Source organism: Cordyceps fumosorosea, assembly GCF_001636725.1.
Source record: "Cordyceps fumosorosea ARSEF 2679 chromosome Unknown scaffold_3, whole genome shotgun sequence".
NCBI classification, from domain to species: Eukaryota; Fungi; Ascomycota; class Sordariomycetes; order Hypocreales; family Cordycipitaceae; genus Cordyceps; species Cordyceps fumosorosea.
In genome coordinates, this window is record NW_017387303.1 from 205,951 (window position 1) to 233,275 (window position 27,325).

The 27,325-nt window shown below is 56.2% G+C and overlaps 8 protein-coding genes across 8 annotated transcripts; 3 read left to right on the plus strand and 5 right to left on the minus strand.

Moving 5' to 3' along the window:
- Nucleotides 1-133: 133 nt before the first annotated feature.
- Nucleotides 134-283, minus strand: ISF_01751 (hypothetical protein; the record flags this gene model as incomplete). The annotated part of the gene is made up of 1 exon (XM_018845358.1): nt 134-283. The coding sequence occupies one exon, from the start codon at nt 281-283 to the stop codon at nt 134-136; it is 150 nt and encodes a 49-aa protein (XP_018707081.1).
- A 780-nt stretch (nt 284-1,063) lies between these two features.
- ISF_01752 (AMP-dependent synthetase/ligase) lies at nt 1,064-2,760 on the minus strand (the record flags this gene model as incomplete). The annotated part of the gene is made up of 2 exons (XM_018845359.1): nt 1,064-2,416; nt 2,512-2,760. The coding sequence occupies 2 exons, from the start codon at nt 2,758-2,760 to the stop codon at nt 1,064-1,066; spliced, it is 1,602 nt and encodes a 533-aa protein (XP_018707082.1).
- A 1,243-nt stretch (nt 2,761-4,003) lies between these two features.
- On the minus strand, nt 4,004-6,886 carry ISF_01753 (transcriptional corepressor Cyc8; the record flags this gene model as incomplete). The annotated part of the gene is made up of 7 exons (XM_018845360.1): nt 4,004-5,440; nt 5,497-5,741; nt 5,796-5,952; nt 6,008-6,100; nt 6,153-6,415; nt 6,470-6,673; nt 6,733-6,886. 7 exons carry the CDS (start codon nt 6,884-6,886, stop codon nt 4,004-4,006), a joined length of 2,553 nt encoding a protein of 850 aa, XP_018707083.1.
- A 7,971-nt stretch (nt 6,887-14,857) lies between these two features.
- Nucleotides 14,858-15,573, plus strand: ISF_01754 (Carbonic anhydrase; the record flags this gene model as incomplete). Its single annotated transcript, XM_018845361.1, has 3 exons — nt 14,858-14,943; nt 15,086-15,263; nt 15,352-15,573. 3 exons carry the CDS (start codon nt 14,858-14,860, stop codon nt 15,571-15,573), a joined length of 486 nt encoding a protein of 161 aa, XP_018707084.1.
- Nucleotides 15,574-15,989: 416 nt separating this feature from the next.
- On the minus strand, nt 15,990-17,204 carry ISF_01755 (hypothetical protein; the record flags this gene model as incomplete). Its single annotated transcript, XM_018845362.1, has 1 exon — nt 15,990-17,204. The coding sequence occupies one exon, from the start codon at nt 17,202-17,204 to the stop codon at nt 15,990-15,992; it is 1,215 nt and encodes a 404-aa protein (XP_018707085.1).
- A 2,044-nt stretch (nt 17,205-19,248) lies between these two features.
- Nucleotides 19,249-21,978, plus strand: ISF_01756 (WD repeat protein; the record flags this gene model as incomplete). Its single annotated transcript, XM_018845363.1, has 7 exons — nt 19,249-19,344; nt 19,389-19,525; nt 19,711-19,727; nt 19,837-19,997; nt 20,263-21,375; nt 21,477-21,905; nt 21,952-21,978. 7 exons carry the CDS (start codon nt 19,249-19,251, stop codon nt 21,976-21,978), a joined length of 1,980 nt encoding a protein of 659 aa, XP_018707086.1.
- A 1,091-nt stretch (nt 21,979-23,069) lies between these two features.
- Nucleotides 23,070-23,366, plus strand: ISF_01757 (hypothetical protein; the record flags this gene model as incomplete). Its single annotated transcript, XM_018845364.1, has 1 exon — nt 23,070-23,366. One exon carries the CDS (start codon nt 23,070-23,072, stop codon nt 23,364-23,366), a length of 297 nt encoding a protein of 98 aa, XP_018707087.1.
- A 1,113-nt stretch (nt 23,367-24,479) lies between these two features.
- Nucleotides 24,480-27,059, minus strand: ISF_01758 (ADAM 8 precursor; the record flags this gene model as incomplete). The annotated part of the gene is made up of 2 exons (XM_018845365.1): nt 24,480-26,899; nt 26,993-27,059. 2 exons carry the CDS (start codon nt 27,057-27,059, stop codon nt 24,480-24,482), a joined length of 2,487 nt encoding a protein of 828 aa, XP_018707088.1.
- Nucleotides 27,060-27,325: the final 266 nt, after the last annotated feature.

Consider the following 27,325-nt stretch of genomic DNA (forward strand, 5'->3'; position numbering starts at 1 on the left):
ATTCAAGACTATGTTCGGACAGCGAAGTGTTGCTTCCAGAAGACCTTGGTTGTGTTCAGAGACAGACACACCTCTCCGACCTTCATCGTTCTCGCCCCCAGCGACGATTCCATTCGTCTCATTTGTGTTCCGATTATCGACATGCGGGGCACTTGGTGCCTCTGATGCAGACGGAATCATCGTCGTCGCAGTAGCAGCACCGCAGAGTTGGCGGGCAGCTGGTGCGGTCGCACTTTTGCAGGCGGGTGTCGAGCTCAGCCGGCATGGGCGAGGCGGCAGCCATGGCGACGAGGCAGGCAACGAGCGCGTAGACAGACTTCATTTCTATCTCGAGTGTGAAATATGAAGATGCACTTGGTATTAGTGATTTAGTGATGGGCGGGAGATGACAAGGGTGGACAACATCTGCGCGGCGGTATTCAAGGTACTCGCAGACTTGAATAATCGTCCGCTCAAGTGTACAGGCCGCTTAAGCTCCTTCCTACTCAGCGCCGATTGCGACTGGAGCGCAAAGTGCCTCGGGAATCTTCCTCATTCTGCTTGGGCTTTGGCGTTCAGCTGAATCCTGCGCAATGGCTGAAATGGTTCATGGTAGCACCGCAGTATTGGAACTTTGGCACCGGCTCCGGCCGCGCCGTCCGAAGTTGTACTCCCAGCATAATGCGGGGAAGTACAGCGCGCCACCCCGGACCTCTTGGTAGCGAAGTCCGAGTCGACTCCCGCGGGGAATCGGGCGCCACGGCTGAGGTGAGGTAACATGAGCTGGACGGGCAGGCCAAGAAGTGACGGACGGGAGGGTTGGCCGAGCGAGGGTGGCAGTTACCAGTCTGCGAACAGGAGAGTTGAAAGGCAGAATAGGAATGAATCGTAACATATGCATAGTCAAAGCAACGAAGAAAAAACATTGCAAAGGTTTACATTGTACTGATGAGGCTCATCATCTCTCACCACGTTTAACACTATCTCACGAGGATAGCACTTGGCAACTTGACCGTCTAATTCAGTTTCCTTCACTTTTCATAAACGACATGACTATTTTTGTCTAATGAATGACAAGCCTCCCCTACGCATACAGAGCCTCAATCTCTCGCGCAAACTCGACGTACACCCTCTGCCGCATCACGTTTCCCTTGTCCGTCCTCGGCAGCCTCGCCGAGCGCGGCAACACTCCGACCTTGTCCCTCGTCACCTCCGCATGTCCCGGCACCACCGCGTTCGCCTCCTCCACCAACCTCCACACCTCCTCCTCCACGTCCTCCTCCGTCCCCGCCGCCGGCAGCACCAACAGACCCGGCGCCGTACGCCCGACACCCACCACCACCGCACCGTCCACCAGCGGACTCGCCTGCAGCCTATCCTCAAACGGCGCCCCCAGCAACTTCAGCCCCGTGCTGAGCGCCACAAAGTCTCCCTCCCTGCACACAAACTTCCACGCATCCCTCTTCCTCTCATGCGGCCGCACCACGTCCTCCGTCCGCAACTCCGTCCCCAACCCCGGGAAGCTCTCCAGCAGCACAATCTCGTGCAGCGGCTCGCTACCCTCCACCGGATCCAGCCTCACGTGTTGCCGCAGCACCCCCGCAAACTCCAAATAATCCCACGCCTCATCCCCCTCCGGCCTGTACATGGACGTCGCAAAGTTGCGCGTCGCCTCCGAGCTCCCCATCGTCGTGCTGATGTTCACCCCGGCCGCCAGCAGCCGCTCCCCCAGCTCGTCCGGCAGCCGCGCGCCGCCCGTCGTCACGTAGCGCGCCGCCCGCAAGCACGCCAGCCCGCGCGGTTCGTCCGCGATGAGCGCCACGTTGTGCGGGACGGCCGGCAGGAACGCCGGGCGAGCCGCCTCGAGCGCCGCCACGAACTCCGCGGCGGTCAGCGCGGGGAGCGTGTCCATGACGTGGCACGGCTGGCCGTAGTAAAAAGCGCCGAGCATGACGCCCAGCCCCCAGCCGTGGTACAGCGGCCAGGAGAGCAGCGTGGGGAGCGGCTCGGTGGAGGTGAAGATGGACAGGGCGAGGTGCGCGTGGCGGTAGGGGATGGCCTTGGGCAGGCCGGTCGAGCCGGAGGTGGAGAAGACGATCGCGGTGGTCTTGTTCTGCGCCTCGCGGGTGAAGAAGCGCGAGGCCCGGGGGGTGGTGAGGGGGGCTTGGTAGACGGCGCGCGGGACAAATGGGATGGGCGTGATGGAGGAGGAGGCCGGCTGTATCGCGAGGATGCCGGAGACGAGTTCCGGGGTGCCCTCGGTGGCGTCGTGGACGACGGCGTCGGCGCCGGCGGAGGAGAGCAGACTGGCGAGGCCGACGGGCTTTTGCCGTAGCGACATCATGGCGACGCAGTATCCGAGACGGGACAGCGCGAACAGGTGGACGACCCAGTCGAGGTTTGGGTTTCCCAGTATACCCACGACGCGGCCGAGTTTCTATTCACCGCCCAAGTCAGCCGGCTCATGATAATTTTTTTCCGGTTTTCCCTCTCTTCTTTTTGGATTCAAAAGAGTCGAGCAGATGAACGTACAGGCTCGTGACCGGATTGGAGGAGGTGCTGCACCGCCGCGTCGACGTAGGCGTCAATCTGCGCGGCGGTATAACTCTCAAAGTAGTCATTCTCGGCGCCGGAGTGACGGTCGGCGGCGTCCCGAGGATACGCAAAGATGACGGGCGAGGGCTCCTCTCCCGCGTGAAGCGAGATGACGTCGTCAAGGATCAGCAGCTCGCCGAACTCACGGGATCGCTGCTCGAAGAGCTCCTGTGTGAGGTGTTGCATGGTTGGTGGTGGAGATGGAAGCAGGCCGATGGACGGTAAGAGAAAGTAGTCAATCGAGTACCAATTCACCAGTTCAGTGACAGTGAGCCATGGTCAAGTCAAATATATATAAATACTGCAACTAATGGCCAATTAGGTAGCCTTACGGAGTTGACCCCTCCCCATCTCCATCGTCACAGTCACATCGGTCTTGGTCAATACGCCGAGTCGCGGCCCCTCTTGCCCTCCTCCCTCGGTGACTTTTTACAATGATTGTCCCTCATTCGTGCACATCTTTCTTACTTCCCACACACTCGAACCCATCCAAGGCAAAAAAAGGGCCGTCCCTTCCAATGCGATCGTCGCCCCACCGCCAATCGGCCGTCAGCCCAGCCACCTGCCCGCCTGCCCGCCTGCCTTGCCCAACCGTTGTCCCCAACGTTGCCCGCGCGTTGTTTGGTAGTTACCTAACTAGTTGATGCAGGTAGGTAGGTTGGTAGGTTAGTTAGTAGGTAGGCCCTTTGTCCGAATGTCCGGATGACTCTGGTTAATGCTCAGCAGGAGAATGGCATCATCAAGACGGATATCAGGGAACGACTAGAATCACCACCGGAGCTGCACGGCTCCGGCATTCCATGTACTCGCTCTCCAGATCACCATCGACAAACACAATGTACCCTTCTGACTCACTAAATAATCTAGGTCGAGTTAACTACCTAGGTGCGCCAGAAACGTCAGCATCCGACGCCACACAGCCTTGTCGTTGTCGTTCCTTCATCATCACACACTATTCTGCCTCTCCGGACATCCCACTTCTCCACACCACCCATACGATAGTACATCACACATTCTTCAACTCTCCCCTTGTATCAAGTCAAGCCTGCATTCACAACGCCAAAATAGTAAAAATTTCTTCTCCCATTCCCATTCTCACTACACACTATATAGCTAGGCAACCGTCGCCCGTTCAACTTTCCAAACTCTTCCCATCACAGCGCCCAGCCTAATAAGTTTTCTCCTAGAAAGCAGCCAGCCCATAAAACAAACACAAAAACTATCAAGAAAAAAAAAAGTAAAAAGCAAAATCAACAAACAAGAAACAAATAGGTAAAGGTAAACAAAGGAAAGCAGAATAGCCAGTGTGGTATACATGGGAATTCAAGCAGAAAACGTGCTACGTAATTTCAAACCTCGTACTCCAATCCCCTGCCCTGCCATGTCCTGTCCTGTCCTGTCCTGTCCGACCGCAGCACTTTTGTACATCTTACTCCGATTTGGTGGCCGAGGCCACCGTCGCTGCCGTCGCGCTTTTAGCTCCCGTGCTGGTCGGTGAACTGGGCTTAGCTTCATCCGTCGTAGAACCAGCCTTGGAGCCATTCGTCGCGGCTGCCTTCTTGTCATCCTCAGGCGCATCGTCATAGTCCTCGTCGACATCCATCTTCCTAGCGGCGCGCTCAGGCTCTGACGTTGCTGGAGCCCGCGGAGCACTGCTTGTCTCCGTGGGCTCCTCCTTCGGAGTGACTGTGGGCTGCGCCTTCTCGGCCGCAGCATCACTCAGAGCAGATGTTTGCATTGGAGGAAGCTGATTCCCCGTCACGCTGTGCTGCGTGTGGTGGTGAGCAGCCTCCGATGGGTGATAGTCGCTCTTAGGCCCAGACTCCTCTGCCCTACGAGCCTCCTCGCCCCGGTGCTCCTCACTGCGCGGCGACGGACGCCGGAAGCCCTCCTTAGGGGACATGGACGGCCGCCGGTGTTTCACGTCCTCTAGACGTGCCCTGTTCTCCTCGTTGGCTTGCTTCTTGACGGCTGCCTCATCCTCCCATTCGCGCATACGCTTAGGTCCAACTGAGGGAGGGCGGTCATCTTGACGCTGAACTGCAACGTCGGGAGCTGCCGACGTCGGCGCGGGTCCCGTCTGTCCGTTCTCACTCGACGGCGGTAGTGCCTCGCCCTGGCTTGGGTACTGAGGTGGCGGTGGCGCCGTCTGGCCGGGGTACGCCGGCTTGGGTGACGGAACGTGGCCCTCACGGCCATCAGGCCGGGGGCTGTGGGTAGGCCGGAAGGGGCCGGCACCGTTAAGAGGCGGCACTGCGGGGCCATTGCCAACGCCCGTTGGCGGTGCAGACGCTGACGGTGTAGAGCCACCAAAGTTGGGGTTAGTGACACGGGCCTGGGATGTAGGAGCATACGCGTGCGGCGGGGGGGGCGACGCGCGGCGAGACGGCAGCGGTCGGTCAGAGTAATGGCTCTGCTGTTGGGGTGGTGGCACCTGACGGTGGTCAGGCGGCGGCTGGCGAATGTCGTGCTGAGGACTGGGAGGACGCTGCAGAGGAGGAGCTGGCCCGCCACGGAAAGGCTCACCGCGGCTCTCATAAGGATTAGGCGGTTGAGGAGGCGGGTTCACGTTGGAGAGATTGCGAGCCCAGTTCTCGCCAGCGCCTTGAGGAGCCGGCGGGGGGCCGCCGGCAGGAGGCTGAGCCGTAGAGCCTGCCCACTGAGGCCCAGTAGGCCCCTGAGGCCCGGTAGCCTGATAGGCCTGAGGATGTACGTCAGCTGGCTGAGGCGCCGCAGGAAGAGCACCACCGTTGCCGGAGCGAAGCAGCTGAAGGCGATTCTTAATGTGCGGGTTGCCTGGATCGAGCTCAGCGGCGCGTTGGTACGCATCAAGGGCGTCCGAAATTTGGTTGTTACACGACTCGTACTTGGGTAGGTTAGTAAGAGATAGATGGCTACTTGAGACGGGGGAAGAGCACTTACCAGAGTACCGAGATCGTACCAGACTTCGGAGATGTAAGGATTGAGGCGGATAGCGCGGGAATAAGCATCCAGTGCGTCTCTGTACTGGTTAATTTGATAGTACAATACGCCAATGGAGCACCAGAACGTGGGGTTCTTCCCATCGCGATACACGGCCTGCTGGTAAGCTTCATAGGCTTTGGGGTACTTTTGCTGCGACATGTAGCATCTACCAAGCAGATACCAGCTCTGTGCGTCGGTGTTATCTGTCGACGTTGTTAGGGTTGGGTCGTCCGAGAATGGCAGTGTACGTGACGTACCGGCATTCACAGATTTCTCAAGGTACTGAATGGCGCGGTCTTGGTACTCGTAGGAGCTGCTCTGCTGGTGGTGGAGCCACCCAAGCTGTTGGAGGACCTTGGCATGGGCGGGCGAGTGATCCAGGACACGCTGGTAAGCAGCCTTGGCGCTGTCAAACTGGACAGTTGTTAATTCGGAACGATTCGGCGTAAATCATCATGTGGGAACGTACGTCTTTTTGCTGCTCGTGTACATGACCGATCTGGAACCAAATGTCTTCCTGCGTAAGAGGACCAGGGGGCGAGGTGACGATGTATTTGAAGCACTGCGACAGGTTAGATGCGATGTATACAGAGCATGGGCTAGGCGTAGCTTACCTCTAGACTTTGTTGGTATTTCTGCTGCTGCTTGTAGATGATTCCAAGGCGAAAGTAAATCTCGTTTGCCTTTTCAAAGTCGGGCTGGATCTGCATAACCTGAGAGAAGGCCTCCTCGGCATAGTCATAGCTGCCGTAACGGTCATAGAGGATACCAATGCCATACCAGAGCATGGGATCCTTGGGGTTTTGCAAGTTGACCAGCGCTTGCTGGTAAGCATCGTAGGCCTTTTGGAGGTTCTCGGTCATGAGGAAGCAGTGGCCTAGGAAAGGAATCAGCAGGGTGGCACAGGTCGCCAAGAGCGTATTGTACTGACCAAGGTTACCCCAGGCTTCGCCATTGTTTCTGTCCATGTCGACAATGGTTCGGAAGAACTCGAGGGCCTTGTCAAAGGCCTCGCGACCTTTGAGTAGCATACCGATGGCGTTGAGGGCAGTGATGGACTGGGGGTTAGCGATGAGAGCGCGCTCGTAGGCTTGAAGGGCCTCGTCGGGGGTGCGCAAGAGCTCTGAGAAGCTGCCTGCAGGGGACATTAGCGATGATGCGACGAGAAGTCGAGGAGACCCCGGTCAAGCTTACCGATCTGAAGCCAAACCTGCTCGTTAAGCTGCTGAATCTGGGCAGTGGCGCTGTACTGGCCTGACGGGCCGGCGTGAGGGGGGCCGCCTGGCGCCTGCGCCTGCTGATGCTGCATCTGCATCATGGTGGGCGAAGGATGATGGTTCGCAGCCATTGCTGATGACTGTCGCCGATGAAGAGCCGCACGTAGGTGTGTACCAAGTCGAGGTGTTGCGGAGCTGAGCTGGCGCGACGGCGGCAAGACAAGGTCAGAGGGCGCAGAATTGGTCAATGCCGAATTAAGTATACCCGAGGCAACAAGCCCAAGAGAATGTCTGTTTCGCAACGCTGGATGGATGGATGGCCAAGGTCGGCGTGCAACCGCGCACAGTAGGCAGGGGGGCCGTTGGTGTTGAGGCGGGAAGCGAAGCCTTACAGAACGGGGCGCCTGGACGTGGGTTGCGAAGGTGCCAGAAAAAAAACAAGGCGAAAAACCGACGATGCACTACGTGAGGAATGGCGCCAGGTAGGTGACAGGCGGAATTCGAAGGTCGGGGTGATGAAGCCCGCAGGGGGAGAAGAACCCAGGACGGTGATGATTGCAGAGGCCTGGCAGCCGTTTGGGAGGCAGAACTGAAGGAATTGGGGGGGAAGGAGGAGAGAGAAGAAAACTGGTCATTGGGGAGAGGCTGTCTGGTGGAGGAAGGACCTGCACCGCTGGCCGAGCCAAACTCCCCTTACCCATGAGAATGGGAGGGAACGGGCAGGATAGGTCGACGGTGGGTGTGGAGAGCCTGGACAGGCGGCTCCACAAGGAGCGAGTGGCCGGCGCATGGTTGTTGGCTTTGGGGTACTTGGATTGCTACGGAGCTTCGCTCCAAAGGCAAAGTAGCGGGGAGATGCAGCAGGGGTGCGGCTTGTCAAGAGAGGGGCGTGAGACGATTCAGCAGGTGTGGTGCACAGCGTGTGTGCGTTGTGTGTGTGTGTGTGTGTGTGATGGCTGGCAGTGATGATGGGGCGCTGATGGCCCACGGCCCATGGGTGGATTAATGTGGAGGGTGTGTACCGGAGTGGGCCGGGGCTGGGGCTGGGGCTGCTGCCAGCAGTGGCTTGTGCCAGTGGGCTGCTAGCTGCTGCTGGCTGCTGTGGGTGTTTCTGGTGGCTGCGTCTGGTGGCTTGTTACTGTCGCTGCCACTGCTATTCATACCGCTGGCAGGTAAGGTACGGCTAGGCGGCTGATGGTTGGCTCACGCAAGCAGTCCACTGTACATTCGAAACGAGCCAATTCGCCGCTGCATCGAGGTACCCCATACACGCACCAGAAGATGCCTGTAGGCAAATACTGGCTCCAGCCGCGCAAGTCGCCCACTGTCATTATCTGGAAGTACCAGGCGGGTCTCTACCCTGAATTTCCGTGTTCATAAAATAGTTACCAAGAAAAATGCACGTAATAAAACAAGGGGAAGTGGCATACGCCAAAGGAGAATAGCCAAAATCTACCAAAGAAAGCCCTAATAAATTAGTAGTTACCGTAGCTCCCTTCAGAAGTCGCCCCCAGAAAGCGCTAATCTTCGCCTAACCTCACACTACCCTTTTGCCTTGCGATCCTGACACTTTCTCTGTTTTTACTCCAACTACTGGTAACATCCCTATCCCTGTTATTGGCCAAGTAGTCGGCTTAGTAGTCTCGTCCATCTTCAAGCCTCATCTCGTCTATTTATCATCTCGACCCCCCGCCCGCGCACATTACTACCACCCTGCACGCCACGGCCGCACCCGCGTAACCCAACACAGGGCCATCATGTACATAGCACCGTGGCACAGCAGCTGGGTGCAGCAAGCGCGTGGACCGTTACATGTGTGATGCAAGCCTTGTGCGGCCTTCAGTCTTGCTTTTCTCTTGTCTTCTGTGTGCGACGACGACCGTGGTCTTCCAAGCACCGGGTATACTGGTCTGTAGGTAATCAACCAGAACTTGCTGCTGTGAGACCCAGCCTGCATCGCGTAGCAGGAGCGCGCCGGCGCTGTATGACTTGATCTCCGATTTCGACGGCCGGCAGTGGAGTATTTATCCGGTGGCTACGAGGCTTAAGTTAGCTGGTAGTTTTACTCTGGTTCAACTCAAGCAGGCGGCCACCGAAGCGTATCACCATCTCGACCATCCTCAAACAGCCCGCCGTCGCCTTTCACATTACAGGTACCTAAATGTGTTAGTACATAGGCCTACGCAACTGTTTTGCAGTACAGTGCAGCAATGCCCCCAGCGCAATGTTTTCGGGTGGCATATTGCTCACATCTATCCGTAGGCTTCCCGCACCGTCCCGTCAGGCTCTTCTTTGTCTTGCGTTCTCTCCCTTGATATTTGTTGAACATGGCACAAAGGCTAGTTGCAGATGGCCCCCAAAAAGATGGGGTATGCTGGCATTGGCACGATGGCTCAAGCTTGTCGTGCGTCAAAACAAACCAACATGCGGGCAAGCGGCATGGGAATAGAGATAAAGAAATCCCACATGGGTATTTATTGGACTGAGACAACAGTGTTGCCCCTCGGCACGGCCATGACCAGCAGTGAAAGTCGCATTACCGCAATTCTCGCCCTCAATTCTTCGATATCGCCCTACCCTATACTCTCTCCAAACACTCGAACGACGGGTTCCGCCACTTAGGCTTAAATGCACAACATTGGGCGGGTAGGATACATATAATAAGCTAGCTATCAGTTGGTAGCGTGTCTCTTCTTTTGAAAATTTGAGGTCGGTATAGTTTGTACGATTCGGCTCTACTTTCTTGTACCAAGTCGCCGCATAAATCATGGTAGCCCTAGCACAACAGTATTTAAGGTGTAGCACGTGACTTTTAGCAGGTACAGCAAATAACCCGCGCCGGAGCCCTACTAACCACCTTAGTAGCTTCTTGGCCGCCTGTCTGCCAGCTGCCAGCCCGCATCGCCCTCATCGGCCCAAAGCAAGGAGCAGAGAGACGGGGGACCCGCTCCCCTTGTTCGGTTCGAGAACATCGCTTCCGGCGTGCCACCCACCAACTTGTGAGTGTGAGTGGACCTCTGTCTCTGGCTCAATTCATTATTTTTATTATTTATTATTCTTCTTCCCGCAGGCTTTATTTTTTCGAGCCTAGCCTCGGGACTGCGATATGCGGGCTTTATTCGTATCATGGAAAGGGTCTTGCCATCTCTCACATTCGCAACACTAGCCACACACGCGCCACATTTGCTGAGCCACCGTTATCACTACCACCGACGGCAGCGCTATTTCCGCCCGCAAATGGACGACAGGCTGGGCTTTGGGCGATTAGCGGTCGAGGCTGAAACGAGGCGATCAACAACGTGAGAAAAAGCATATTCGGCGCCTCTGCAGGCTTTTCGTTTCATCGTCGTTTGAACTCGTCTCGTTGCTATTGGCAAGACGATCGGGTAGAAGCGGGCACAGGAAGGAGAGAGGAGGTTCGTAACCGGGGGGATTTTTCCCCGCTAGAGATTGTCCGCATACTCTCTGCCTGGGTCTATCGGCAGTTTTGGAATAAAAGGTCCTTTCTAAGTCCCGTGCCTCAGCAATGCCGCACCGCAACCGTGTCTGGCCCCCTCACAACAAAACGGACGACAGCCTCGCAAAAAGGGCATCATCAGAGGACAAAGGGCGGAGGAGGTAAAACAGTGGGGTCGCGACGACCGCGGCCAGCAAAAATATAGGCTGTTCCCCACCACCCCCTTTTTTCTCGCCCAGCACACCCTAAAAAATGGTCTCACAAAGTCCGACCAGTATTCCCACCACTTGGCACTTTGACAATCGAGTTACGGAGACCACCCCAAGCCACCAAAGTGAACCGGTCTCAGGCACCTCGTCATGTCGGATCGGATAGGAAGCTCGGCGACGGTGTCTCCCTGGTGTCGAACAAGCTCAATGGTTTTGGCCTGGTATGTCGCCCTATGGCTCAGATGCTAACATTCCATCGCAATGAGGGCGACTGGATGTGATTCGTTTGCCGTCTAGTTACGACCTCCGAGCCGCCTTGTCGTCAAGATCCACCGACTGGGCTAACTAGCAGGCCACTGTCAGCCGCCATCGACGGAATATGGCCGCGAACGATGCGCATCAGCTTCTCCTCAGACGCGGGAGATCTCGTGATGGAAGGCACTCATGACAAGGCATGGCCAGCGGTCGGGTCAAACCTCCACTGCCTTGCCACGCTCCGTATTGCCTGCTTTCATCGCACTGGATCTTCACACGCATCTTGGACAGAAACGGGTTGCTCGTTATTGACACCTGCGGGCCGCGTCTCTCAAATTGGATGGGTTGCGATTCATTTGGATATGCGAAAGTGGCCACCATCACACAATCTTGAGCCAACCCGTTGATCTCGCCGAGGGGACGCCACGGCGGCAGATCCTCATGTCGCTCGCAATGCTGAGGAGTAAACCTGGCATTTTCGCAGCTACTGTTGGTCGACTTTTGCTGCGCGACGGTTCGGCGTCAATAAAAACAAAAGGTCACGCGGCCGAAATCTAAAAACAGTTCGAGTACGGTGTACGGAGTACATGCATCTAGAAAGATGATGCATTTGCTGGCAAATCGACACTCCATTACGAATACAGCTACCGCCCAAGCTTTTTCAGGCCCACCTCGATGCTCTCGTTTCTACTTATTTAGTAGGTCGGTAGCCAGGTTACGACGATTGCGGCGGCTGGCGCCCAGGTCGGTCGTGCCAAGATGCGAACATGACTTCCTAGGGTTGCCCGGCGTCTCCCCGACAATACTGCAATGCAGGGCTTGCATCCTCTTGCATGCCCCCCGCCTACCTGCCTTCGGAACGCACCCTGCTTGGGCTTTACAGGTATCAGGCGCCGGGAACTAACCAGCATACGGCATATCTACCAACGTAACGGACCTTGCGTCGCACCAGAGCATGTGAGATGCCAAACATCCGCAAACCTTGCTGCCAGTATTACCGCCAGCCGAGATGATGCCTCCCCTCAACCTTGGCCAGAAATCTCACACTGTACGGAATAGATTGCCGCTGATTTTCCAAAAAGAAGAATGGCTTCCACAAGCCCTCGGCGACAAGGACGTGGGACAGATGTGCTGTATTACTTGGGCACAACCCACCCCATGACACCACATACCTCAGCAGTCATCACCACCCAGGGAGTAGTTGGCTATTTATCTGTACGCACATACGCGATGCAGTCCATCGACCCAGCCGGTCAGCATTGCGCAGCATGTCATGCAGCCCGACGGACGACTTCATTTTGCGTCACTCGGCACACCGCATTCAACGATGGCGGCATCCCGAGACTTGCAGCCTGAAGCCCGACGGTACTGTCGCCTGTCTCTCATCTCTTGGGCTTGTGTGCAGTGCATCCGTATCCGTACCCTGGCCCGTATTATCAACGGGCGCCACGTCTAGCTACTCCGGTGGATCTGTACCAAATCACAAGGATCCCTTTCGAGGCTATCGTAGGTCGACCCGGCCCCTGATGCGCATAGCCTTTCCGACCATCATCTCCACTCAGGTGTGCTGATGTGCTGACCTTGAAGATGGCCCTCGCCACTGGCCGAGGAAGCTTTACACTGATCATGTCCTCATCATAGAGCTCTCTAATTCCTATTCGGCTCACTATCCCTAGGTTATCTTGATCATTGTACTCTTCGACCACTTCCCTGCCATTTACCACGGCACGCATTATTGGCTTCCTCTTCAGCTACCTCTAGGATCTGGGAGGTTGCAAGCACCAGTAAAGTCACGGAACAGGCCCTCATGGCCGGTTCTCGAGTGCGGACACCACACCGGCTTGCGAATCGACCCCGTATTTTCTCTCGTGGCACAACGAGCCTGCACCACGACGGGCTAAAACGGGCGCGATGCAGTTGCTCAGCGTGTTTCGTTTCATGCGTGGTCATGGGCCTTGACTGGCGCCGGCCCAAGGTTTCATCATGCCCTTGCCCAGATTCTTACTAGTAACTCTCTGCAGACTCCAGACGACGCTAGCGAGGCGCCAGATGCTCCAGGCGGTGTTTCCTTTGGGAGGGCTGCCATGGGTTCTTGATGATGACATGTGCGCCAGCGGAGCTTGGCTGAGCAAGCACGATGCGTACTGAGTACTGGTAGCAACGTGCGTGCGTGTATCCTGGCACATACTATTCAGAAATACAGAAGCAAGGTCGGAAAATTGGATGACTAGCATGGACAAGCAGCTGAACGAGATGAGTTTGAAGCCCTGATCTGTGGTGGGCGCGTGCCGATGTGCTAGCAGCCAATCCCGCCCAACAGCAATTAGGCTGGTAGAAGCTCGGTGACCCATATCAAGCCACCCGTGACCAGTTCGTGCTGCATCTGGTCTCTGACGGAGAATTTCGCCTCTATGTACAGATTACGAGGAACATGGCTTTGTCTTGTCACAGCGTCAACCTGTTTCTATAGTCAATGCGTCCACGGCGCGCGCAGCAGCAAGCCAGCCTGGACCGGTGCGGCCGCTGATCATCTGGCCGAGCTTTTAATTATGCATTTCGACGGGATTTGACAATGACGGAAATCATTTCAGGCTGAGAAGATGGTCAGTCGATTGCATCCTTGTGTAGGCTGATAGTCGGAGTGATGTAGGTAGGCACTTGTTAGCTGCATGTTTGCTCCCAACCTTGAAACGCAAGCAAGACTCGTGCGTATTTCCCTCTTGAATCACAGCAAAGCAGGCCTCTATTATTATTTGTTACGATTCTTTTTGCAACCCCCAAAACAAAGTTTCCTGCAGTACTCCGAAACTTGTTGATAAGTTTGCTCTCGCCGCCTAGCCAACGCCTCTGCCGTGCGACTGAGGGGAGGGGGGTCTCTCTCACCCGACCGCCACGAGGAGGCGATCCAGAGCGACATGACACGACATGACTAGTTGGAGGGAAATGAAACGCAAAGGTAAAAGTCTCGAGCTAGGGGCGGCTTCTGCCTGGCTGTCAGTTTCTCCTTCTTTTACAACAAGTCGTGCGACAGGGCGATGCCGTGCGAGGTGCATGAGCTCGTGGGAGACGCGTAGCTCAAAACTTTCGTCAACCGTGCCACGGCCCACGAGGTGGAGGGGAGGACGAAAATACGCGGGCGGGCGGCGATTCGAGGAGGGGGGAAGGAGAAAGAAGAGGGGAGGGGAGGGCGATGGGCTGCGAAATCGATCTCGTCTAATAATAAACCCTTTGCTCAGGCCCTTCTTTCGTTGGCCATCGGAGGGAGTGGAGGCTTTTCAATGCATGTCTCGCGCGCAGACGGACAGTCGATTGATTGGTGGTGGCAACTAGATAGTGGAAGAAGACGCCGTGAGGGGGAAAGCAAAGGCGGCTTTGCGGGCATCAAGAGTGAGGGCTCTTGCCATCCGGCGGTGCAGTCGATGCTACATGTCGTATTTATGAGGTATTTCTGTGTTGTTGTCGATGGGCTTTTGCAGGGCCTCATGACGCCTGTGCTGCGCTTCTTCTGTGCATCTGCTGCACCACCTCCTTTCCTTCCGCGCGATGATGAAGCGAGCAGAGTCAGCGACGGACAAAAGACGGCCAGTGAGTGAAAGGAAGCCGATAAAATGCGGATTCTTCTGGATAATTAATTTTTTTTCTGGACAAAATTTACCCCCCCTCGCCCTGGGTCGGTCGTTCTCTCACCCCCGCATCAACAAACTTGACAACACGTCCCATCCATGCGGCGCCCAGACCCAGACTCTCAGCCCCGTTCCCGATTTAGGAGCCGCTCTTCCAAGCTAGCGAGCTGCCGACAAGATCAGGTTGGGATACCTCACAACATGGCCTTGCAACCGTACTGTGCCGTACAGATTGAGGATAAGCTTCGCTCTGGGAGGTGTGTCGGGGACGCATCCCATTGGGCGCCCGCCGCTATGACACCATCGGCCGGAGGACCGCCGCTCCGAGAGCTACCCAGTAGTTTACCCTGTGTTGCGCTGGCAAAAAGCATGGCGACAATGCGTTTGAGATGACGAACTTATCCCCTCAGTCGGTAGATGGGATGCGGGGGAGGGGGGAGGGAAATGTATAAATAAGTAGGTTATTGCCCTCGTTGGAGCACATCAACTCCATCAAGGTATTACTCAGATATACAAGAACCAAGGGAAAGACCAAAAAGAACACAACCAACAGAAATCATGTCCGTCGCCGCCGAGTTTGAGACCGCCAACAAGCAGTACGCCGCCCAGTTCACCCACGGCGACCTGCCCCTCCCCCCCGGCCGGTACGTCTTGCCCTCTCTCGTGTGGTGGTGATGAAAGTCCAGCTTGTCGTCGTCGTGGGTGGTGAGTCGTGTGTGTCTGTGTATATGCGTGTGTGTCGTTCATCCCCCCCCAAAAAAGAAGAGAGATAAATGGAATCTTTAGAAAGGTCCTCGTCGTCACCTGCATGGACGCACGCATCGATCCCGCCCGCGCCCTCGGCCTCCGCGAGGGCGACGCCCACGTCGTCCGCAACGCCGGCGGCCGCGCTGCCGAAGCCCTGCGCTCCGTCGTCATATCCCAGCAACTCCTCGGCACACGCGAAATCATCCTCATCCACCACGTACGTTTTCTTTTTCCTCGCTTCGCTCGACGTCGGGGGGAGGGTCTTTTTTTTTTTTTTTTTTTTTTTTTTTCAATTTGGGGAACAGACCGACTGCGGCATGCTCACGTTTAGCGACGAGGTGCTCCGAGGCAAGATCCGCGCGGACCTGGGCGAGGACGCGGACCACATCGCCTTCTTGCCGTTTGGCGACCTGGCGCAGAGCGTGAGGGATGACGTGGCGCTGCTCAAGAGGTCGGGATTGGTGCTGGACGTCCCCGTCACGGGCTACATCTACGACGTCAAGACGGGCACCATCACCAAGGTGTAAAGGGCATGTTTTGCTTAGCTTGAGGAGGATTACAATCACTTGGATAGTAGTGGGAGCGAGTATGGGTACTTTGGAATGAGAATGTAAATTGTGAAACTTGCTAAAAATGCCCAGCATGTATACATATGTGTGTGTTCGTCGGACTCTCTTTTCCCTCCGATACATCTTCCTTCGCTCGCCTTTTCTCAGTTCTCCCTCCCTCCTTCCCATCAAGTACAAAAAGCCGCATATCGCTAGCTAGCATAAAAATGGATAATCGAGGTATTACAAAATGTAAACAAAGTGACAGGATTCGGCCGTGACTTGAGGGGGTATTCATCACAAGCCCGTGTCGTTACAGAGTGGACATCCCACGAAGCAGTGCATGCGCACCATCGCTCAACGCTCAGCAGCCACTCCACCAGACAGAGTAGCGCTTAGTTCTTGCTGCTGTCGCTTTCGGGCTCAAACTTGGTCTCGCCCAGCATCTGGCCCTCCGTCGTCATGGCCGCCTGCGTCGTCTGCGGCTGCGTCGCCACCGGCGGACCGGCCGTGTGCGCCGCTGGCTGCTGCGGCGGCTGCTGCTGCTGCCTGCCCGCTGCATTGCTGGCCGCGTTTAGACGCTGATCCAGCGCCCGGAGCGCAATGGCCCTGCGACGCTCCGCCTCTGCGCGTGCGCCGCCCGGAGCCCCCGCCGCACCGCCAGCGCCCCGACGCTGGGGCCCATCACCGCGGGCAGCTGCCGACACGTCGGCTGCCGAGAACGGCGTGCAGATGCGCACGGCCACGAGGGCGTCGAAGACACGGTCGGCGAGCGCGGCGACGACGGGCTTGACGGGCTGCGGGAAGAACTCAGCAAAGGCGAACGTCTCGGAGGCGTCGCCGCGTAGAGTCGCCGGCTGGGAGGCGTCGAGGTCCGGGAAGACCTGCTTGTAGAAGCGCAGGTAGGTCCAGCTGGCGAGGAAGCCGTAGAGGGCCTGCCAGACGGCGGCGCGGGCCAGGAGCGGGGTGAGGCCGAGGAGCGCGACGAAGCCGGCGTAGAGGATCGGGGTGCGCATGACGCGCAGCGAGACGATGCCACGGAAGAGCGTGATGGTGTGCGCGGGGACGAGCTGGCTAAAGGCGACGAGGAAGGAGATTTGGAGGGGGATCGTCCCGGCAATGGTACTGAGGCTGTGCAAGTGGGCAGTTTGGTCAGCTTTGGCAACTCGGAAGCGAATCGGGATCACAGCAAAGAGGTTGGGGGGGCTTTGGGGGGAAACGTACGTCCAACTCTCATTCCTCGTCAGCGTGAAGAAAAACACCATGGTGGCAAAGGTCAGCACGTTGGGGACCAGCGACACGACGACGAGGAACTTGGCGAGGTCGGCCGAGGACCAGGCGCGCTCGAGGTAGCGGCCGCCGTGGTAGAGGGTGAGGCAGGCGACGGCGAGTGTGAAGAGGTTGCCCTCGACGAGGGTGGCGGTCAGGAAGGTCCACGGGTAGACGAGGGACAGCTGCGGGACGAGCGTCAGGTAGGGCACGACGACGACGTTGCCGCCCGCCGACTCGGTCCATTGGCGGTAGCGGATGGCGGCGCCGAGGGCCGACTGCGCGACGAGGCTGATGAGCAGTGCGCGCGTGACGGGGGGGATGTTGATGCGCGGCGGCATGGTGGGCGTGGGCAGGTCGGTCGGGAGCCCGGGCGCGCGGGGGAAAGGTCTGGTAGATGGAGGACGGCTTCTGGGCGCGGCTTCTTGTGCTTCTCGATGCTGTCGGGCTAGCAATCCATGCGTTGGATGGGAGGGAAGCGGTTGGGAGGTTGAGCTTGGTTGTGCGGGCGGTTGAAACCAACGTGGACGGTTTGGCAACTTTGTCGAACGGGCCTTGCTGGAAGCTTTGATAATGGTGAACGCTAAGCCTTATTGGGCTGCCCCTGTTCTCAGGAGCCTTAGGCTACCACTTTCTGGGTGTGCATGGGTTTGTGGTGGGCAATGCAAACAAAACCAAGGCGTTCATTTATGCATATAAAGCCTACGTAGAGTTAATCGCTTGCTTCACAATCAAATAGTCTATGCTTGCTCTTGCAGCGGGCTTGAAGCATCCCCAATTTGCCGTTCCATCGGGCCGATAATAGCTGGTTGGGCTTATCGGATCGGAGCTACAGAGAATAAGCGGCATGTAGGTGCGAGTCACGAAGATCGAGAGATGCATACATGATGGCCTCGAGGTGAGTGAGATGGTATTCATGGTGAGGATGGAAACAGGCGGGCTGGGCGTGTCGCTTTGTACCCTGGTGGTGCGGCGTTGTGTCCGTCGCGCTGGAAGTTGGAAGTTGGCTCGATATGAGGGCAGATGGGGTCTAGTACTAGTGTGCGTCACCTCGTGATTCGAGTAGAATGGCAATGAAAGTGCAATCATGTGGGATTTGATAACAATGTTCAAGGGTTGAATCCGTAGCTACAGCATCAGTCGTTATGTAGAGACGGGTTGCTAATATAATAATATAGTAGGACTGGGGTACGGCGGCAGGGGCCGTTTATGGTGAACACGTCTGTTGGGGGCGAATGTTGGTGTAGGCGAAGACCAACAGCTACCAGGGAAATTCCACGGGGATACGGATACTGGTTTTCCATTTAATTCACGGAGATGGATGTACGTGTTGTACTGCGACTGGAGTGGTGCAACACACTTGCACATGTGAGGTGCATTGGATGCGTGGGGAGCGGACGGGACGGAATGTTTTCTTTATATTTTCTTTCCTATTTTATTTTATTATTTTTATTTTAAAGAAAAGTCTTTGATCCTGACTGGCAACTTGTCTTTTTTAGCGCCGAACCTGGCAGATAGGGATCCACAGTTGGGGCCTTGCATTGGAGGAATCGGGCGTTGTTGTGTGAGGTACCTTGGCTGTCAAGGGGGATGCGTGTGTTTTCGAGGTACCTCGTGGAACCGCAGATGCCGCGGGCTGGGCCAAGTCCCTGTTTGCTGGTATTCCTATGTAGGTACAGTAGGTACCTAAAACCTATGGCGATCCTGGGAGGCAAGGAGGGGGGGGTTCGGGAGGGACCTTCCAGGAGGTTGCCACCTGGCATAGGTATCGGTCAGTCACCAGTAGGTTGAGGAAGCAAGGCAAGGAGGTAAGTATGTAGGCATATATCCGTTCTTGTCCCCGGATTGTCAGTTGCATTGTCTAATGTTGACTGCTGTGTCTGTCAGTCTGTCTGTCAGTTGTCAATTTGCCCTTGTCCGAGAGTGGTACTCGGTGCGTGCGCAAGTCAAAGGTACCTGTGGGCCAAAAGACTTGCCGACCGGGTTCAGATGTCCGTTTCAACGGGTGCGATTGGAGAAGCAGGCGTTGACAAGGACATGGATAGAGTAGATTCGAAGAGATGGAAGATGTAGAAAAGATAACAAATAAGGTAGATAGATATATAAAAACAAAAAAAAAAAGTACAGGAAAGATTGCTTTGAAAAGGAACCCTCGTACGAATGATCTAGGCTGAAGCCGCCCTGCCGACCCTGTCTATTGCGGTACCTGCCTTGCCACACTCAATACCACGCTGACCCATGTACTCCCGTAGCCTAGGCACCTACATACATACATACACACAGAGGTACCTAGCCACCCACCATCCTGCGCCCGCGGCGTCGCTGGCAACCCGCGTTCCCCAATTGTGGATTTTCATCTCGCTCATGAATCTTCACTCACTCAAAATGTCCCCGTTTCAACCTCCTCCCTCCTTCCCTTCGCCCCCGAGAATTCGCCCATCTTCTGCGCCTTGTTTCCCGCCCCGAGACGCCGTCGCCGGCGTCAGTCAATTCCGTCCACCTGCTTGTATATCTATTGTTCTCAGTCGTCGACCCCGCCCTCGGCCGCCGTCCCGGGGCGCGCGCTCTCTCTCTGTCTCCCTCCTGAAGCCCAGCCCGGAAAAAACGCCATGGTCACCAAAGAGTTTCTCGACTCGGACAGAGTCAACTTTCTCATCTGGAAGTACGCACACCACAACACCCCGGTCCACCTTGTTTTTTTGCCGTCATTGTTTTCTACACACTCGCACTTTTCATCTGCGCTCATGTTTTTGTGTTTTTGCCCCCGCGCTCGCTCTCTGTAGCCCTGCCGGCTTCTTGACCAAGTCTTCTGTCGCCCCTGGTACTAACTTTAGCCTCTCCTCACAGGTACCTCTTGGAAGGCAGTACGTTGGTCCTGTCCTCGCTCATTCTCGCCACGACTCGGTCGCCCATCAGCCGCCATTGTCGCACACTCTCCGTCTGTTCTCACCTTGCTTACCTAACCCCTCCTAGACTATCGCGAGACGGCCGCCAAGTTTCAAAAAGAATGGGACGTTCGCGAACCGCACCGCGACTTCGAGTTTGCGCCCCACGTCAAGGGTCACGCATTAGTCTCCGTCGTCAACCGCGGCTTGCTCTACAATGCCATCGAGCGCGAGCAGGCACGCAAAGGCGTAAGCAACCAACCAACCAACCAACCAACCAACCAACCAACCACCAATCATCTGCTTTTGTCAACCTTGATCCATCCATCCATCATTGCTCTCATCCACCATTTGACACGTCCATCTGACACGTCCATCTTGTCCATCCCATACCTGCGCCTTGCCTCTCGCCCCTCTCGGCCCACATCCTCGCCTCTTCTTCCCCCATCCCCCCCATCGCATCGCATCGTATCGCATCTCACCCTCATCGCTAACCCATCCACCCGCGCCGCAGCTACCCGTCGGTCTCACCGCTGAGCCCGAGGCCATCAAGAATGGCATCTTTGGACCCCTAGACTCACCCCTCAGGGCCAAGAAGGAATACGACCAAGAGGCCACCGCCGTCGCCGTTGAGGCTGCCCGCAAGCGCTCCCTTCCCACCATCACAAGCACCAATGGCTCATCACCAAAGCGCTCTCGTCTCGCCAACGGCTACGAGAATGGCACCCCGTCAGCTCCCGGATCTGCCACGCCCATGGACATCGACCAGTCCGACAACCATGCCTATCCTTCGCCTCTTGAGGGCGAGCAGCCCTCCCAACCCGTTTCCCGGACCGACGGCCCCGAGCAGGGCACCCAGGTCGAGAAAGTCGAGGAACTCACCCCCAACACTACCTTTATCCGCCTCGCCGACGACGCTTCTAATCCCGAGGCAGCCGCCTCTCCTTCCACCACCACCACCGAGAACGCGCCCATCCTCCTCCAGTGCGAGTGGAATCCTACGGACCCATCCGCATTGGCAGCGACTGGCACTGATGCGCTGGCCCGTATCTGGACCATCTCGCGTACTGCCAACAGTCTGCCAGGTCACCCCCAGGATCACGTATCACATGCGCACAACCTCATCAGCCCGGATACTCCAAGAACAACTACCGTCACCGCCCTCGCCTGGACCTCAGACGGGAAAACCATCGCTGTTGCCGCCGACCTAGGCTCTCAGGCCGCCGTCAACATATGGTCCGCCGAGGGCATCCACGTTCAGTCTATGGAGGTTCCGGAACCCCCCGTCGTCAAGCTGCTATGGAACCCCTCCAACACCGGCCTCCTCGCCATATCGCCAGAAAAGGGCGGCGCCGTCGTCACTGTCTACTCATCGCAAACAGGCATCTCACTATCGCATCGTCTACCCGGCCAAGACATTGGCTCGGCGCCCCTCGATGCCACCTGGATTGGCGACTCGGACTTTTTGCTCTGCGGCGGCGACCTGCTCATCTGCCTGCACTGCACCGAGTCTTCCATTGTGCAAGTCCGCAAATTTGAAACCAAGGACGACGATAGCTTCTCCCAAATACTGTTCGACCGGCGGTCTAGGCTGGCCGCCACATCTAGCGATAAGGGAGTCCTCGATGTAAGCTGAAACCCCTAAACATTCCTCAACCATTCAACAGGCACAAAGCAATAGGCAGAGCAAAGGATGGCAGGCGAGGAGCATAGGACTAACATTCGCAGCTTTGGGATGATTTTGGTCAACGAAGATCTATATCCGCACACCAAGGCGCCATCACTACCATGGAGTGGCAGCCCCTACCGGCCTCACACCCCGTTACGGACGACGAGCGACTAATAGCTACAGGCGGTGACGACTGCGCCATTCTAATATGGAACGCCCGCAAACCAGAGAGCAAGCCTAAGTCCTTTCTCACCATGGACTCGCCCATTGTGCGCTTGGCTTTTACCCCTGATGGAGCCTTTATCGCCGGCGCCACATCGAGCCAGGTTCTCATCTGGAAGGTGGGCAGCGCCACCATGCCCCGAGCGTGCTGGAACCGACCGCCGCATCCTGGCTGGCTCAGTCCTAAAGAGACTGACGAGGAGGATGAGCACTGCCTATGCTGGGACATGACGGGCCACAGGCTGGCCTATGGATCAAATAGCCGAGTACGTACTGTCATGTTGTTTTTGTTACGCCTGCTAACTGTTACAGCTCGCTGTCATAAACTTTCGGCAATGACGTTACCACATGTGAACCGCCATTTTATGTTGGTTATGACACCAAGTCCCGCGGCCACGCATGTGCCGGGTCGCCGAGGTCCTAATAACCACAGAGGCGAATCATGTTTTGTACTCGGTGTTCCGGATACGACTGACGCCCCCAACGTTCTCTTGTATATGTTGATGCGGCCAAAAAAGGTGTTTAGGAAACACCACGAAAACGAGGTGCGACGAAACGAAGCGACAAAAACAAAAAAGCATATACAATGCTACGGTAACTCGGACGGCAAGGTACTGGATGCCCTGCCTACGGTTGGTTACAATTTTTTCTTGCAAGTGCATTTTTTCCTGCATTTGCATTGAATCTCTTATTGTAATTATGCATAGAAGTCAGTGACATAGGGGGGATATGGTCATTTCTGTATCGTTTTGAGGAGTTGTGATTCTGGACATTCCACCAATGGGCAGTCATTTGCCTTGTTTTCTCTTTGCTTCTGTCGTTTTTGTGGCATTGTTTTCTTTTTTTATTGGAGTTTTGATGGGGCAAGGTTTATGGATGTTATCATGACTGAGGGACGTTTTCCTCTCTTTTTTATGTCTAGCGTGGAGCTGTTTCGTCTTTTTGATGAGTTTTTTTTTTTGGTTTTCCTTTCGTTGTACAGTTGGCAGTAGTGTACATTACAAGATATACCATAAGTGTAGGAAATACAGTGGAATAGGTTTTCTCGATTCCATCAATTGATCAATTGATTGCGGGGCGGGCAATGGTGGTGGTAGCGACTGACGATGAATTATATTACCGGTTGTTTTGTCACTGCTATTTCTTGAATCCCCCGGTGCTGTTGGTATGGCTTGCCTTGCTAGAGGTGAAATTCAATAGCGGAAGTCGCTTGGTAAGTGCTGTTAGTAACGAGGCTGCACAGACTTCATGCCGCCACACAAGCGCGAAGCCGCGTTCTGCATCTTCAACGTCGGCCCCGCACCCAACTCTTGTCCATCAAACCCAACGGCTTTCCATCTCAACAACTTCCCGATAACCTCCCGCACAAACATACGCATTTTATAAAAAGGGGTAGAACATACAAGGCCACAGGAAAGACTTGACGTCCGATGTCGTCCATCCCAGGCCCCGCCGCCGCCGGCGCCACATTCTCCTCGTCTTCCTCCGCGCAGAAGAAGAAGCCCGGGCCGGCGCGCCCGTTTACCGCCGAGATGCGCGACCGGCAATCCCGCGGCAAGGATCCGTACACCAAGGATGAAGACGGCGACGGCGACGGAGAAGAAGAAGAGGAAGACGAGGAGGAAGAGATGGATCTCGATGAAGAGGAAGAGGAGGAGGAGGAAGAGGAGGAGGAGGAGGAAGAGGAAGAGGACGACGGACCGAGGATGCAGATTGGCAACGTGTGAGCCTCCCCACCCCGTTCGACCTAATTCTGTGAGGAGATGGGAAATGCTGATGGGAGACAAAAAAGACCAAAGAACGAGACGTACGAGGAGAGGCAGACGAGGCAGTTTGCGCTGGCCGTGCTGGACAGCCCGGAGCAGCTGATGATGTACGCCCAGAGCACCAACGACGTGAGAGCCCCCCCCCCCTTCCTTTCCCCCGTCCTTCTTGTTTGAAAGTCAAGGCTTCACAAAAGGCTGACGAATGTTCCGCGGGGTCTAGAGCATCCCCGGGCAGAGGTACCGCTTCATGACGACGCTGTGCGGGTTCGCGGCGGAGGAGGACAAGCGCGCGGCGCGGAGACGCTGAAAACGCAGAGGAAAGGAGAACAGGAATGGAAGACGATGCAATGATGGGACTGCGACCCTTTACGAAAGACGGGAAGAAGAAGTATTTGGTCTTGGCCAAGGGCAGGCAGACCGAGACCGTGAAATGTGCCACCTCGGGGACCACAGAACAGTGGTGGCAAGTAAACTCAATAATACTAAGAGCGAGAACGAAACTAGGTCAGTCGCGCTGCACTACTTGTAGATGTTCTTTCTAAGAATGAAAACAAAAAAAAAGAAATCCGTGCCCGAGGCAAAAAAAAAAAAAAAAAAGTCCTATGGACTCTGGCGGTCTCTCCCGCCGGGAATTGAACCCGGGTCTCAAGCGTGACAAGCATACTGACCACTATACTACGGAAGATTCCGGGTGTTTGAATCACCCGTCGTAGCTGAATGCTCATTGGTTGATAATCGGATGCTTTATTAATTTATATATACCCCTCACCATTCCACCTCACCAACCGCGCTTGACCAGCCTGCAGCCTCAGTCATATCTTGCGCAGCTTGCCGGCTCGTGGATGCATTTCCATCTATTGATATACAACTCTCTCTATGCCCAAAAAGACCATTTGCCTTGATTTCTATTTCTATTCCAAGGAGCTTTCACCTGTCGACAAAATTTGCTATAGCCAAAAGAACCAAAAAAAAAACCCCCAAAACGCCATTTCCATGCTAATAAAGGTCGACATTAAAAGAGCGATGATACCATCCACAGCATATTCTAATTCACATCTACCCTCAAGATATCATCTATGCATATCGGGGTCCGCTCCCGCGATTGCCATAGTTGTAAATAGGGGGCGGATGCGGCGGCGCGGCAAAATCATGCACACTATTGCCGCCAACAACATTGTTGCTGTTGTTGTTGTTGTTGTTCCCGTAAAACTCGTTTCTCGGTGGGCCGGGAGGAGGAGGAGGAGGAGGGCCGTCAAAGCCGTTGGCTGCCGTCATGGTCGGCCCGGCCTGGGGCTGCCACTGAGCGTTGGCGTAGGGGTTCCAGCCACCAGACCCGTCGAACGGCGGCGGGCTGACAGGCTTACGGACGGGACGGCGGCGGCTGGAGCGTCGGATGCAGCTGCCTATGCACGAGAATAGCACAGCAATGACCAGCAGGCCGACCACGCAGGTAACGGGGATGGATATGGCCTTGTTGTTGACGAACCACTGCGTGAACTCCTTCCACCACGAGCTGCCCTTACACTGACCATCCTGACAGCGCCCGCCGCCACTACAGCTGGTGCCATCCAGGAAGTTTTGGTTGTAAAAGGCACACTGGCCGCCCATAAACGACGGCGACTCGCACAGCATCAGACAGTCGTTGCGACAGGCCTTGGTGTTGTTGCTGTGCGTTAGCCCGCCCGCGGCCACCTGGCACTGGCGGTCTCGCGACGTGCACTGGCCCGACGCGCACTCGAGTCCGTTGCCGCATGACTCACCCGCCTTCTTGTGCTCGTCGGGCGGGCACTTGGCCGAGTTGCCGGGGCACTTTTCCTCGGGGTCGCACTCGCTGGTGCTGGCGCGGCAGACCGTGTCGGCGCCCGCGAATTTGCAGCTATCGGTGCAGCAATCCTCGTTGGCCGGGTCGCAGACGGAGCCTTGTGAGAACTTGCACGTCTTGGGGTTGCAGCACTTGTTGTTGCCGCAGCCCTCGGTTCCGCCGCAGTCACAATCTTCGCCGGGCTCCACGATGCCGTTACCGCACACGCTCTCGGTAATGGTTTCGACATTTTTATTATCTGTCAGACAGTCGGACTTGACATTGCCCTTGAGACCTGAGCAGATGTTGCCAATTGTGCAAGGGGAGAATTGCGTGATGCCGTTGGCGGTGGAGGGGTTCATGATGAACTGGCCACCGGCGTCACATTGGTTCGACTTGAGGGGACAGCAGGATTGGGCAGATGATTTGACGGGGCACTGATCGGGGGTGCAGTCGTGAACGGCACCAAACGTGTGCCCAGTCTCATGGGCAAAGATTTGCCATTCGGTAGGGCCATTGACTACGACGTTGGTACTGGCAATAGTGTCGTTGGTGCCACCGTTGGGCGCAGACCCTTGACGGCAAAGCTGGCCGCGCCATGCCAAACCGACGGCGTTGTCGGTGGGACACTTTGTTAGGAGTGTCCAATAGGCATTCTTGTCCTGCGACTTGCCTCGCCAAGCAGAGAATGTGTTGAGTCGGTCGGTGATGCTAAAATCGGGCGAGCAGTCAACATTCCATGGAGTCGCCGACGTGCCTCCGCTGGAGCAGTTTGCCTCAATAACGGTCAAGTTCCTGACGGCCAGGGAGATTTTGAAGGTGCTCTCGTAGAGTTCTGAGGCCTTGTTGACGACACCCAGGACGTGCGTCTGAATATCGTTTTTGGAGCCAAACACGCTCCAATAGGTGCAGTCCGTAGCGAGCCCGACAAGTGCGACCTTTTTCGTTGTTGGACATCCATCTACGGAGCCGATGCTGGCAATCAAATTACCTGCGGGATCGCCGCCGCCGCCGCCATCGATAGATTGGCGACCAAAGAGCTGGTGAGTAGGCATGGATTGCAATGGGCTGAAGTCTCGCGCCACGGGATCATATTTGGAGTTGAAGGTCAGCGAATCGGAACTGCAGAGTGCGCTGCTAGCAATGCTTCGGCGCCTCAACTCGGAATGAGAGTAATCGAGAGGAATAATGTCTGAGTCGCGCCACACGACCATGGTCTTGTTGGCAGCGCTCTGGTCGGGGAGCTGCACACTAGGGTCGCCCTCGTGCTTGACCAGGCGATACTTGGAAGCGGTCTCGATGTGGTGATTGTTGCCGTCGATTCGGAAAGCACCGTCAAAAACAGGCTCGTCGCCGTCTTTCAGAACCATGATTCTGGCCCAGCCCGCGGCAGACCAGCCTTGCAGGCCATGGCGCTGGACGAAGGCAAGGCCCTTGAAGACCTTGTGGTCCGATCGTATGACGGGGTGGGCGGCAGCGACGGAGCCGTCAGAGCCGAGAACTGTGACGGATAAATCATTGGGGATGAGGTCGTTGTTGGGCTCGAGGGCGAGTCTGATTTTCTGGTGGCCGTTGTGGAGGGTAAATGTGAGGTCGAACTTGGAATGCGCTGTAACTCTGCGGGAAGGGGTGTTTATTTGAACGTTGTCGATGAGGGTGACATAGTCAACGGGGTTTCGCTTGAAGGACTCGGCTGACGATGGACAGATGGGTTAGCCGAGGGAGACAAGGAACAAGGTACGGCTGCAGCAGGGACGAGGATGAGGGTGAAGGTGCAGCGGCTTACCGAGAGACGTCTGCAACAAGAGCGCAGCGCTGGTGACGGCGGCTGCGAGAGACCGTAACGCAACCATGATGGCGCTGGCAGAGAGCAGAACTGGCTTTTGCAGCCGGGTCTACCTTTAGGAAGATGCGGAATGATGCGACTACACTCGACAAGACTCCATTCGGGTTCTACCAGTAGTCAGTCTTTCTGGGGTGGATCGTGAGAGGCCCGGGCGGTCCGGGGGTGCGTCGAATATGAGTGAAGCGGGCAGGAATGCGACGTCCAGCGAGCAGAAGATGAGGATCGTGGATCGTGGATCGTGGGTGGTGAAGGAACAAAAGGAAAAAAAAGAAA